This window comes from Pteropus vampyrus, unplaced genomic scaffold (genome assembly GCF_000151845.1).
Source record: "Pteropus vampyrus isolate Shadow unplaced genomic scaffold, Pvam_2.0 Scaffold33, whole genome shotgun sequence".
NCBI lineage: Eukaryota > Metazoa > Chordata > Mammalia > Chiroptera > Pteropodidae > Pteropus > Pteropus vampyrus.
In genome coordinates this window covers 4256028-4268986 of record NW_011888814.1, presented here as the reverse complement: position 1 = coordinate 4268986, position 12959 = coordinate 4256028, and the positions used below count along the sequence as shown (strand labels likewise).

At 36.5% G+C, this 12959-nt stretch overlaps 1 protein-coding gene across 1 annotated transcript in view; it reads left to right on the top strand.

Moving 5' to 3' along the window:
- The window catches only part of SLC13A1 (solute carrier family 13 member 1), a 70744-nt gene that overhangs the window by 31113 nt on the left and 26672 nt on the right, over positions 1–12959 (top strand). Inside the window, exon 7 of the mRNA XM_023528946.1 lies at positions 9542–9693. Coding sequence (XP_023384714.1) covers positions 9542–9693 — 152 coding nt within the window. The remainder of the gene's footprint in view (positions 1–9541; positions 9694–12959) is intronic.

Here is a 12959-nt window from a genome sequence, read left to right as displayed (position 1 = left end):
GATTATTGAAATACGAGGTCTTCTTATAGCCATTTTATCTTTTACTTTCTGGTAGCTCAGTGTTCTCATTGCTTCCTTGTCCTTGTGTTTCTGTTTTCTTTATTTTGGTTGGCTTTTGGTTTTCCTTCTGGTTCTTGTATTATGTTATACACTTCAGTTCTGAAACTTTGGTGCGTGGTTACCATTACGAATATATAAAGGATAGTTATATATATACATATATATATGTATCCATATATATGTATATAGATAGATAGATAGATAGATAGATAGATAGATAGATAGTCATTCATTTTCTTCTGCCCGTGCCTTTTCTCCATTCCCCTTTGCAAATTTGAATCTTTGAATCCTCTCCTTTTCAGTCATTGTTGTCTCAATTTGTCCCTATGCATGCTGAATGTTCATTACTATCTTGCTATAGCAATTCTCTTCTTATTGTTTAAGCTTATAATGCCCTGTTCTTAGTAAGGGTTGCACTCCTCTGCTTCTATTTGCCTTATGGTCATTTTACTCCTAATTATGTATTTTTTTTTTTTTTTGTCATTTGTTTTAGGTGAGCTCACCCCTTTCAGTATTTCCTATAGTGCAGGCCTTGTAGTGGGGAATTCCCTCAATTTTTGTATGTCTGGAAAGGTCTTAATTTCTCCTTCATATCTAAAGGAGAGCTTAGCTGGATACATTATTCTAAGCTAGTAGTTGCACTTAATATTTTGAATATTTGATTCTGCTATTTTCTGGCTTGTAAGGTTTTCCCCGAGAAGTTTAATGATAATTGAATGGGTTTTCCTTTATAGGTTACTGTCTTCCTTTCACTGGCTGCCTTGAGAATTCCCTTTGTCAATGATTTTTGATAATTTTAATGCAATGTGTCTTGGTGAAGGCCTTTTTGGGTTGAGATAATTGGGTGTTCTATTGACTTCTTGAATTTCAAGCTCTAGCTCATTTTTTAGATTTGGGAAATTCTTGTCAATTTTTTGTCTGAAAATGCTTTCCAATCCCTGCTCCTTTTCCTCGCCTTCAGTAATGTCCGTTATTCTCATGTTTCCTCTCTTGATGGTATCAGTTAGTTTTTGTATTTCTCTTTCATTATTTTTCATTCTTCGGTTTCTTCTTTCTGATTTATTTCTAGATTCCTGTCTTTGATATCATTGATCCTTTCCCCCATTTGGTCGACTCTATTTCTCAAGCTTGTTATTTCATTTTTCAAGTATTGCAGTGTGTTCTTTATCTCCAGAAGGTCTATTCGGTTATTTTTGAGGGTTTTGATCTCCTTGCTAAAGAACTCATTCTGCTTATCTAGTTGTTTTATCAATTCCTGAAATTGTTGATATGATTCATTTCGGATCTCACTGAAATTTTTTGGAAGTATCATCCTGAATTCTCTTTCATTTAAGTCGCATATTTCTACGTCTATAACCTTATTTTCTGGAGATTTTTCTTTTTCTTTCTTGGTGGTTTATGGTGTTTAATGGACTATTCTACGCTTGAGCATTAATAGAAGTATATTCTGCTGTTTTTCCTGAAAGAAGATTTATTATATTAAGGTCTCTCTTTAGCCTGCTACAAAGAAAATGCTTTTCTTTTGGTTTCCAGTAGGTGGCATCTAAGCCTCTTGGATCCTTGCTTTATATAAAGCCTTAAAATGCCTTTTTTTTTCTGATATATATTTAATCACGCTCACTACTCTCAGTTTCAGTCCCTGGCAGTGTTAGCAACAGTTTCAGTAGCATTTGCTCAGATTCTCCTGGGGCTCCGCAGTTTGGTCTCAGACGGTAAGCGGGGAGGGGCCCTCTGAGTTGGAGATTGGAGGCTCTGGCTCAGCCTTGGTTTTTCAACTGTGGCCAGTAAAGATCAACTGTTGTTTTCCTGCCATCCTGCTTCTCTGCTTTCTGCCCTGGTGACTGGGCCCTGCCACCGGCTGCGTGGAACTCACAAATGTCCCAGGCAAGGCTGTTCAGGGAAGTTGCTGTACCTTCTCTTCTCCTCCTACTTCTGCAGGGAGCTCCGGCTATGAGAGGCAGCTTCTTTATTCCTCCCAGTCCACTGCCTGACACCCGAGATTCTGTCCTGTGGTAACTCTTATGCGCAGATCCCATGCTCAGATGTGCTGGTGTGCAGTTTGGGTGTTTTTTGTTGAGTTTTAGATATTCAGTTTATTGTTGTTTTAAGGGGAGAGATCCAGGATGTCCCTCACTCCACCATGTTTCTAGGATATCAAGAAAATTTTCTTAATGGAAAAATATGATTTTTATGAAAAAAGACCTACTGCATGCCAGTATAAGAGATGAAACAGACTCAAATAGGAAAAGATATTGAGATTTCAGGATACCATGGGTAAAGAAAAGAGAAAGTTTTCAGAAAGGAGGAAAAACGCATTTCTTAAAAAAGATGAAAAATATAAATGGCTGAAGAGTTCTCTATAGCAGCACCGGGAACTCAGAGACGGTAGGAAATAATGTCTTCAAAATTCTGAGTAACATTTATTTCCAATCTAGAAATCAATAGCCAGTCAAACTATCAATGAAGTGAGAGTATGACTAATGTCTAGTTAACTTGTTGCAGATCTAGAAAATAAAGTGATTTAGGGCAGGCAGAAAGGCTCTGGAAGAGACGTCTCCAAGGCAATGAATTTAGTAAAATATTTGATGTGTATTATGTATCTATCCTATCAGTTGATTGTTCTAAGAGAAGATTTAAACAACCACAGAATATTTAGGGCTGATTTAGTGATATGTACCTGGAAAACTCAGCAAGTAAGGATGTGAGGGGAGTGCAAAACAGGAGAAAGAATAAATATCCTATTGCACAACTGTTGATGGATCTCTAGACAACATTCAAAACATTGAATTCTGCTCTAAACAAAATTATAATTATAGCCATAACGGGAGGGTGATGGAGACGTGAAAAATGTCAGTGTGTTCAGTGAAGGAAGCTGTGAAAGAAAGCTGTATTCTCCTCATCTAACATAATTCAAATTTAATTATAATGCCTGCAACTGAGAAATCAAGAGATGGCATCATATCAATATTATTTAGGTAAATGCAAATAAATATCCAAAGAGCTAAAGATTTTAAACTGGCTGATTTTGGCAAGCAGAAAATGGTAAGCAGGAACTAATATTTTGTGCTATTAGCCTTGCATAATTATTTAAATGTAAATAGAAACCCTAATGTTTTCATACCACACTCATCCAAATGAGTTGTTTTGCACAGCGCTGTGTAGAGCACTGATTAAGTCCATGCGGATTCAAGTGTGTGTTTTTAACACCTGGGCTTGGAAATGTGTAACATGTCTGAGGAATCTGCAATCACTGCCACCAGGTGGCAATAGTGAGTTATACCTAGACCAGCAAAATTTCTGCTCTGAAATGTCCCTTGAGCACCACCCGTGTGACGGCGTCATAGAATTTTGATTTTGGTCATGTCCTAGACAAAATTTTTTTCAGTCACTTAGGAGAATTTGTGGGAGGTATACTCACAAAGTCTTAGATGTCATATATTTGTGCAAAATACAAATGTATGACACGATTGGGATTGAATAAAAACATGGTAGGTTACAACTGTTTTGGTGAAAGCAATGCAAAGTGTAATTAAATGTAAAGTCTTAGATGTAGGTTTAAAAACTCACATAAGTAAAAAGTGTTCTGGAAGACAGGACGATACAAAGAAAGTCATTGAGAGGGAACTCATGCATGGAGTCTGGCTTCGATTCTGCTGTGACCAGCTGTGTCACAACAGAGACTCATTTTGCTATTCTGAAAAAATGAGGTGTTCATACCATAAAATCTCTAAATATATGTCTGCTCTAATAGCCTGTTTCATATATTAAAGTTTTTATGATTGTGGATGATCCAAAAAAGTATCAAGAAGGTAGCAGATATCCCCATAACTCTGTTGTTAACATTTTGGCATATTTCATTTCAGTCTTATTTCTAGGCGTATATACATATGTGGATATATTTTTTTATTTTTAAAAATTACATCAGTCTGTATATTTAATTTCATCACAAAACAGACAAAACAAGCACATTCCCATTCACAATATATACATGGCATTATCCTCTGGTTACCAGCATGGGAGATTTTCTCTGGCCACTTCGTCCCTGACTGTTTTCAGCCTCACTTCTCCAGATGCTTTGCTCCTCCTCCCTTCTTTACTTCAGAATTCTTTTTTTTTTTTCCTTTCTCAAATTCTTAAGAGAAAAATGTAACACACACAAATACAGACACACACCAAATTCCTCCTCTACTTCTATAGAAATACAGTGATTATTTTGTTGTTCTAATACCTACAAACACATGCATTCAGGGTCTTTCTATCCCAGATGATTTATTGCAACTCGCTCTTAGGTTTGGTTCAAACCCTTTGAACTCAGGTTGAAATTACTGCAGAGCTGACTAATCTGCGGAGGGCCCTCTCCAACTCCTTTTTTGTAGTTTCCGTACCCATCATTGGCTCAATTATTGGCTCATCTCTGGCTTTTTTAAGAGCTCTATTTTTCCACCTATTGCCTATAGTGGTAAATAAGTAAAATAGTAGTAGATACTGTCTCTCTGGTCCTCATTCTTTACCCCTTATTACAGCATACCATCTCTTCAACTAGTTCAGCTCAGCAATCACATGGCCTAAGCAAAATAACAGTAGAGCTGACTGCATGGGGCTCATGTTGACTAGCAGACAGCAAAAGTGGTACACTCCATCTCATCTCTCAAACATCTTCATTTAACTGTGTGTTATGATACTAGTGTTGCGATTTACTGTAGAATTTGAATTTACCTTGAATTTTTAACATTTCTAACTTGTCCGTGATGTTTACATAAACATCACCTTATGTGCAGTAGCATTAATATATGTTGTAAAGCAGCGGTCCCCAACGTTTTTGGCACCAGGGACCAGGGCTCCTATGAGAATCTAATGCCCAATGACCTGAGGTGGAGCTAAGCGGTGATGCTGGTGCGGGGGTGCGGCTGCAAATACAGACGAAGCTTCACTAGCTCTCCCACCTGCCGCTCACCTCCTGCTGTGCAGCCAGGATCCTAACAGGCTAAGGACTGATCCGCATCCCTGGGGTTGGGACCCCTCTTATGAAGATCTTTAAATAAGAAAAAAAATGTGGAAAAATCCATAAGGGGTAAAGCATGGCAAATATATTAATATTTTCCTATTTTGATTTTTTATTTTATATTTGCCAATGCATTTTGTATCATTGTTATATATACACATATTCACACATTTGCTGGTAAGCTTTTATATAAAATCAAATTTCTAACGTTGCATTTCTGAAAAATTTAATGTGATGATGAGAAATTATATACACATTAATTACATCTTTAAGTTTACTTTCTTATGATCAGTTTAAGAATATCGAAATTATACATCACTTCTGGTTTGCCTTTGAAGTCTTTCCTATAGTAAAATATTTAATACTTAAGCTCTAAATTTCACTTTGTTTCACTCATAAGAATTTATAATTTTATTTTGCTATTTTATTTATTTACCATTTTTCAGATTTTTAATGGAAACATTTATCATATGGAATATGAGTCGTTTTTATGTAGGAAACATAAGGCAAAGGAGACATCTGTAAATTAATTTATTTTGAATAAAGAGTAGATACCCCTGGGAGCTAACCTTTAGGTTAATTAGAAAGTAAAAGGCAAATTACAGTCCAATGCACCTGACCCTGTCATGCTAAATACCATTCCCATATGCAGGGTGGCATTTAGTGAGTAGAAATTTATTCTTATCATGATGTCTCAAAAAGATCTTTCAGTCACAGACGGCATGTTTAACTGGATGGAACATGGCAATCCTTCTGTTTGTATATTTCATAAATACATCTAGATTTTTTTAAAAGACTGCAGTGTGTAAAACAGATCTCAAATAGTCAAGAATTGGTGCAAGAAAGCGCAGAAAGAGGCTATTACAGTAACGCAAATCAGAAATGATGTCAACTTAGACCAGCACGATGATGGGGGTGGAACAACCCGAACAGAGTCTAGACAAATTTAAATAGATAAAATTGAGAGAACTTAGTGGGATGAGGAAGAGAATGATTTCGAGGAGGACAGACAATCTAGTATAGTAGCTGAGCTCTACTTGGTTTTATGATCTAAGTCTGCCAGCTCTGCGACCTTGGGCAAGTCACTTAACTTCTCTAGGTCTTGTATCTTCATGTGTAAAGTGGGATAATAATAGTACTAATCTCATTGTGTTGTAAGAATAACAGGAAATAAACCATTTATTTGATTTCAACTTAAAATGGTGTTTACTACATCTTAAGCACACTATAAATGTTTGTAATTATGGTAATGGTAATGCTATTATCTTAGTTGGTTAATCGTGAAGAAGAACTAGGTTTGAGGGAGGAAATAATGAGTTTGGTTTTTAACATTTTGGGATTGGTGTTTTATTTAAGACATTTAAATTATGTTGAACAGACAATCTGATGAGTTGACCTAAAAGGAGCAGTCAGGGCTAAAGACAGGAGTTTGGTAGTCTGGTATATTTATATTCATTAAAACAATGAAAACATATGAGATTTCCTAAGGAGAAATATTACTGTGAGAAGGAGCAAGTGCCTATGACAGAGTTTCGAGAAATTTCAGTTTTGAGGAAGGGTAAAGGAAAATAAACTGGCAAGGGAGACAGAGGAACAGGTAGAGATGTAGAAGAAAACCAGAAGAGTGAGATATCATGAAAACCCAACAAGAGTTTCCAGCAGAAAGGCGTGATCAACTCTTTTGGGTGCTGCTGTGAGGTCTGTAAAATCAAGACTAAAAAGTATTTGTTGGGTTTAGTAATGTGGAGGCTATTGATAATCATAGCAAGTGAATTTTGGATGGATTGAGGAGACAGAAACTAGATTGGAGTGGCTAAAGAAATGAACACAACTCTTTTTGAGTAGGTTGGCTGTGAAAATGGAGATGAGTTAGGACAGTAGTTTAATTGAAAGGAGGATTAAGAAACTTTTTTTTGGTAAAGATGACTTGAAAATGAATAAATGTTAGTGGGAAAATTCCAGCAAAGCCTATTGTACAAGGTTTCTGAGAAGGCCTGAGGGATTGGAGTTCAGAAAAAGGAAGTTGGAAGGGAGACATTTATTCTATTACGAATGCAGAGAAAGAGAGGGCAAGTCAGATGCAAGTAGGTTTCTGCATTTGACAGTGAGACATTTGACTGCTGGCTTCTATTTGACTTGTGGAATAGGAGGCGAAGCTACCTGTGAAGAGTGAGAGGGAGCACTGAGACGAGAATAGGAAAGGTTTTAGATTTTCTTATGGAGACAGAGCAGTTTGGTCAGAGAAACACAGTAGGGTAGAGAAGTGGCAAAGACACAGCAGTTGACGTTCATGATCATGAATGTAGGGAACCCAATCTCCTCTACTTTGTGTGTAATTCTTACCAACAATACTTGGCTGCTTAAGGGCAGACAGGACACAGAGAAAGTAAATGGTTGGATTCATCCAAAATTGAAAGTTTGTTTAATAACTACCATTCAAAGAGAGACAAGAAAGAGAGTTTAGGGTTTTGTTAAGAAAGTTATTGATGTTGGTGATGGTTTCATGGGTGTATACTTATCCCCAAACTCACCGAGTTGTATACGTTAAATATGTATAACTTTTTACATGTCAACCACACCTCAATAAAGTGGCTTAAGAATGCCTAAAAAAGAAAGTTATTGCATTGATTTATTATGGAATCTAAATTGTAAAGGAACTAAAGAAAGGGGAGGAGCAACCTACTGGGAATAAATAGATGCCTCAGGGACCTAGACTTACCAACAGAGTTGGAGGACATCAGGGATAGAAGTAATTCAACAGCAAAGCCAGAAGCAGCAGCTGTGGAAAAGGAGCAGAATTCTTTGTTAAAAGAGTGGTAAGATGAGACCCTTTCTACCCTCAAGGAACTATAACATCAAGCATATACCGTAAGTATTCCCGTATTATCCTAACACAGGGCTTGCAAGGGAAATGACCAAAAATCAGTTTTAGACTCTAAAACTTAGTTTTGAAAACAAGAAGGCCAAGAGATAGTCTACCTTTGGAACAAGTTATAATATCTTCCCTAACCACCTCTAACCTGTAGGGAGTTGAAGGTAGGGAGGAGCCTCTCGCTAACCTCAAGACAATGAGCTAGAGAAACCACCATTCGCAGAACTTGAGAATCTTTTTTCCAGACTTAGAAGGGATCGATGGACTAGTATTTGACACACACTTGAAAATTTTGAAAGTGAAGGTTATGTCTGAATCTCCTTACCTAATGGAGTTTTAGCTGCACTTCCACTGCCAACAGGGAAGAGTTGCCTGTTTCTCATGGACCAGTTGCTTTTGTCTTTTATCCAGAAAGTTCTATTCTTAAACAAAACAAAATAGTGATTTCCAAGATGGAGCCATTTGAGGATGTGCTGCTGTCCAGGATGGAGCTGTAGGACAGGGTGACTGAGGTAGAGCCGAGTTGAAGGTCTCTGGAAATGAGGTTAAAAAAATCTGTGAGGCCAGGATATATGAAGGGTTATTCACGAACATGTTATGATTATCCAGATGCTGACAGGATTTTGAGGATGGAAGAGTATTGTGTGCTGTGTGCAAGTGTCATCTTAAGTAATAGCAGTGTGTGCCCAGGAGGTGAGACTATCATGGTCAAAAGAATGGAGAAAGAGATACACAAATTACATGAGCCTTAAAGAAAAGTAAATTTATTTTCATGGTAGTAGAAGATTAACATTCTGAAGGAGATAGTGGGGAACAAGAAGGACACTGACTCCATCTCTCTATGCTAAAGAATATGGGGTTAAGAACGTTCAATTTCAGAAGTGATATCTGGAAGCCATCACTTAAGTCTCTGAGGTAGGGAAAGTCTCCTAAAAGAGGTTGAGGAGCTTACTGACTGGATTACCAGTACAGCAGAAAAACACTGGAAAGATTCAGGAGTGACGGTGAGAAGAGAAGAAAAAAAGGGAAGAGTTGGTTTAGGGGTAAGAAAGAAGCATGAACAAATCAATGAAATATTCCAGTGGTTTCAAGTTAAATATTTTTATTTTACCTTTTTATTGATGGAAAATAAATGCTGTACTGTCAGTCTGCCATAACAAAATGCCATAGACTGGATGGCTAAAACAACAGGAATTTATTTCTTATGGTTCTGGAAACTAGAAATCTAAAGTCAGGGTGCAGCAGTATCCATGTCTGGTGAGGGCTCCCTCTTTTCATTGCAGATGGCTGTCTTCTTTCTTTGTTTGCACAGAGAGAGAGAGAGAGAGAGAGAGAGAGAGAGAGAGAGAGAGAGAAAGAGATCAAGCTCTCTGTTGTCTCCTCTTATAAGAGCACTAATCTCATCAGACTAGGGGCCCACCTTTACGATTTCATCTAACCCTAACTACCTCTCAAAGGCCCTCTCTCCAAATACCATCACATTGAGCGTTAAGGCTTTAACATATGAATTGGGGTGAACACAAACATTCAGTCCATAACAGGTGCTATTATTGCTTGTTGTGACCACTAATACAACTGTTCTCATAGTATATTTTCTTGTTGGGCAGAATACAGTCACAGGAACCAAATATCGAACAAAGAAGGACCACATGATGTGTAAACTTATGTGTTTGTGCATTGCTTATTCTTCTACCATTGGTGGCCTGACAACAATCACTGGTACCTCCACCAACCTGATCTTCGCTGAGCATTTCAATATGTAAGTAATATTATTGGATTGGTGACTTAATAAATGAATAGCACACAACCTACAAGGATTATTTTTACCTGATTCAGAGACTCCAAGGACAGAGATGCTATATTGGGTTAACTCTCCTTTGTTCCCCATAAAGACATTCATAGGTCTAGAGGCCTTCTCTTCCACTGAGAGTTAAATATGTAAGACAGTAAATTAGGTGCGTATAGATTCCCCATATTAGTTCAGAAGATATAACTCCTGGTTGATCATTCTAACGAAACAAAGATTACAAATAATACTGCGAAAAGTAGTTAGGGGAAATGAAAAGGGATTATTTTCATGGGACAATTTACATAGGGTTTGAGAACTGGCATTTGAACTTAAATGATGAGTGCTGAACACAGGTACTAATTACAGAGAGCATGGCTTTGGAATTCAAAAAGAGTTGAAGGATTAAGCAATTACAAGAAATGGCAGTATTCTATGGACAGGTATATGACCCTAAATATAAGTTTGGAACTGTGATATCAATCACAACATAAATTGGAGAATCTATGGTTAGAATCAGATCACTCAGGTTAAAAATCCATAATATTTAGTCACTTACTTTGTGAATTTGAACAATAAAAGAAGTAGTACATTAGTGTCTAAAACTTAATTTTTTCATATCTAAAATACTCAAAGTTCATATGATTATTCTGAGAATTAAGTGAAATAAACTATGTAAAAATATTTGGCACTATATAAGAACTGTTGAAAAATAGTTTGAAGATCTGTGCTTTTGTGTGAGAGCTCAAACTGATTCTACACCCAGATGTATTTTTAAGACTAATAGGACAAATAATTGACAGAGTTCCAGGAAGGTGGGCAAAACTGAGATGCCCTAAAACAGAATTTAGGTCCTCATCACAGAAAAAATAAGTTTCAGAGGCAGGAAAGTTACTCTCTATGAAAAAGATTCACAGACTATGACCTTTCTAAAATTATTTGCAAAATGTTGTGCATGCATAGCTTTTCCAAGAAATCCAAAACTCAAAAAGTGCCACTTTCTTTTATGGAAACAATGAGAACTTGTGTACAAAAAACATTGGTATGTGTACTTATTGTTTCTATGAGCACACATTGATCATGTGTACTCAACAGCTGACTTAGAAAGGAATCTTTGAAAGATGTTTAGTTTATAAGTGGGAGACATCTAAAATTCACAATGCCAGAGAGGATTTATCCACTGCATCCCCTAATTGAAGACAGAAAATGTACTTGATCTCTTTCTGAAAGTAGACTTCTGTTCTTTCTCATGAATTCCCCAAAGAAAGAGATTCCATATTTTAGTGCTTTCTGTAAATCTTTTTCTAAAATTTAGACCAATTTTTTGAAGGCATTAATCCATTTGCAATGACAGATTGAGAGCATTGTAGCACTTTGAGCAAAATGTTTCAGTAACTGTTTTTCCTAACTGTATAATTTCCTAATTCTCTTAGTCATGGGAATTTAGCCAAATATTCTTTAAATTTAGAAATGTTTAAAATGTACTTTAACTTTAGTGATTTTTTTCTTTAAAAGTTTGTTTTAACATTAGAAATTATATTCAAACTAGATAAAAAGAACACCTGAAAGTATCCCCTCTTGATAGAAAATACTAGAAAAGGGAAAATATCTTTATAAGACAAAATATAATTGGCATCATTAAACAAGCTAGATGTTTAAAAGACATTTTATTAAATATTAGCCCTAAAAAATACAACAGCATCCCAAAGCAACACTGTAATAAATGCATTCAATTTCATTGGGAAAAGTTTCACAAACAAAACTGCAGGAAAAAAAAAAAAAAGATTTATTTTTGTCCAGATTTTTAGTGCTGGAGAGAAATTGCCCTTTATTTTTAAGTCCACTACGATAATCTCACCTTTTCTTCTTGATACTGCTTGCCATCATTTTGAGCAATACCAGTGATTATTTTGTACAAATTTATTTTGGGTCTTACTCAGCTTCAAAGGGTACATGAGCCTGACAGTCAGTGATTTCCTACCATTGACATTAAGAGAAAGGCACCATCTTACAAATAAACTAAGGGAGGAAGAGTTTGGATAACACATTTCAGAGCCTTATCTGTCTGTCTATCTGTCTGCCTATCTATCTATCTATATATATATATGTAGTCTTCTCTTTTTTACACCAAAAAAAACACAATACATTCTGAGGAAGCTAAACTTTATTCAGTGGAAATAAAAGCAGACTTTCATTCATTCACTCAGTCAATCAACGAACGCTTGTTAAGGACTCACAATGTGCAAGGCACTGTTTGGAATTCTTTTGGAGAATGAAAAAAATAAAACCTACCAGAAGGAAGATTCCACCTAGTTGTCTAGATAAAACATACGTATGTGAAAACTGTTTATTTTTTGACATATAGGGGAAAAGGTAAAGTGACGTACTGAGCACTTGCCAGATAATCTACATATATTATAGTGTACACATATCCTATATATCCTTGCTGTGGAGTTGGTATTTTAATGGTGATTAAAAGCGTAGCCTCTGGGGTTAAAATGTCTGTGTTCAAATCCCAGCTCTTTTATTTACAAATTTAGGTGATCTTGGACAAATTACTTAATCTCTTTAAGCTTGTTACCTTGCCAGAAAAATGAGGATAATAATATCCCTCCCTTAGAGAGTTGTTTTGAGTTTTACATGAAAGAAATAGCACTTAGGGCAGTGCCTAGCACAAAGCATACGCTCAATAAACGTTGATTATTATTAGAGTTGAGACAGTTGAGGTTCGACTTAACAGAGTGAGGACCAAACCAAGATCAATCAGACCTCTAAAATCTGTCTCCCTAAAAACTACCTCCCTAGAAACATAATTGAATATGTGTGCTAAAAGAGGACTGTAGCTCCTGGATGTGGCTACATCACTTGATTACTAGAGAAAACGTGTCCACACAACATGGTACAATCTTAAAAAGAGGTAAACACCATTTCGTGAAGAAATTAATGCAAATAATTCATAAAATCAAAGCACTGAAAGTCTGTAACAGATTTTGTGGGGAGGTAGTAAAATAGTTTGTGCATATTCTTGCACAGTTTAGAACAGCATTGTGCAGATTTATTGTCATTCTGGAGACAGGAGAACAATTAAGAGTCTAACCAAAGTGCCAACAAACAATGAGGTGCAGAAGGAGGCTAGTTATGAGGAGACGGGAGGATTTAGACTGAGGACACTGTACAGTCAGAAGGTAGTACGTAATTAGAGGGAAGGATTTAAGGGTAACGATGGGTGAGGGCAACTT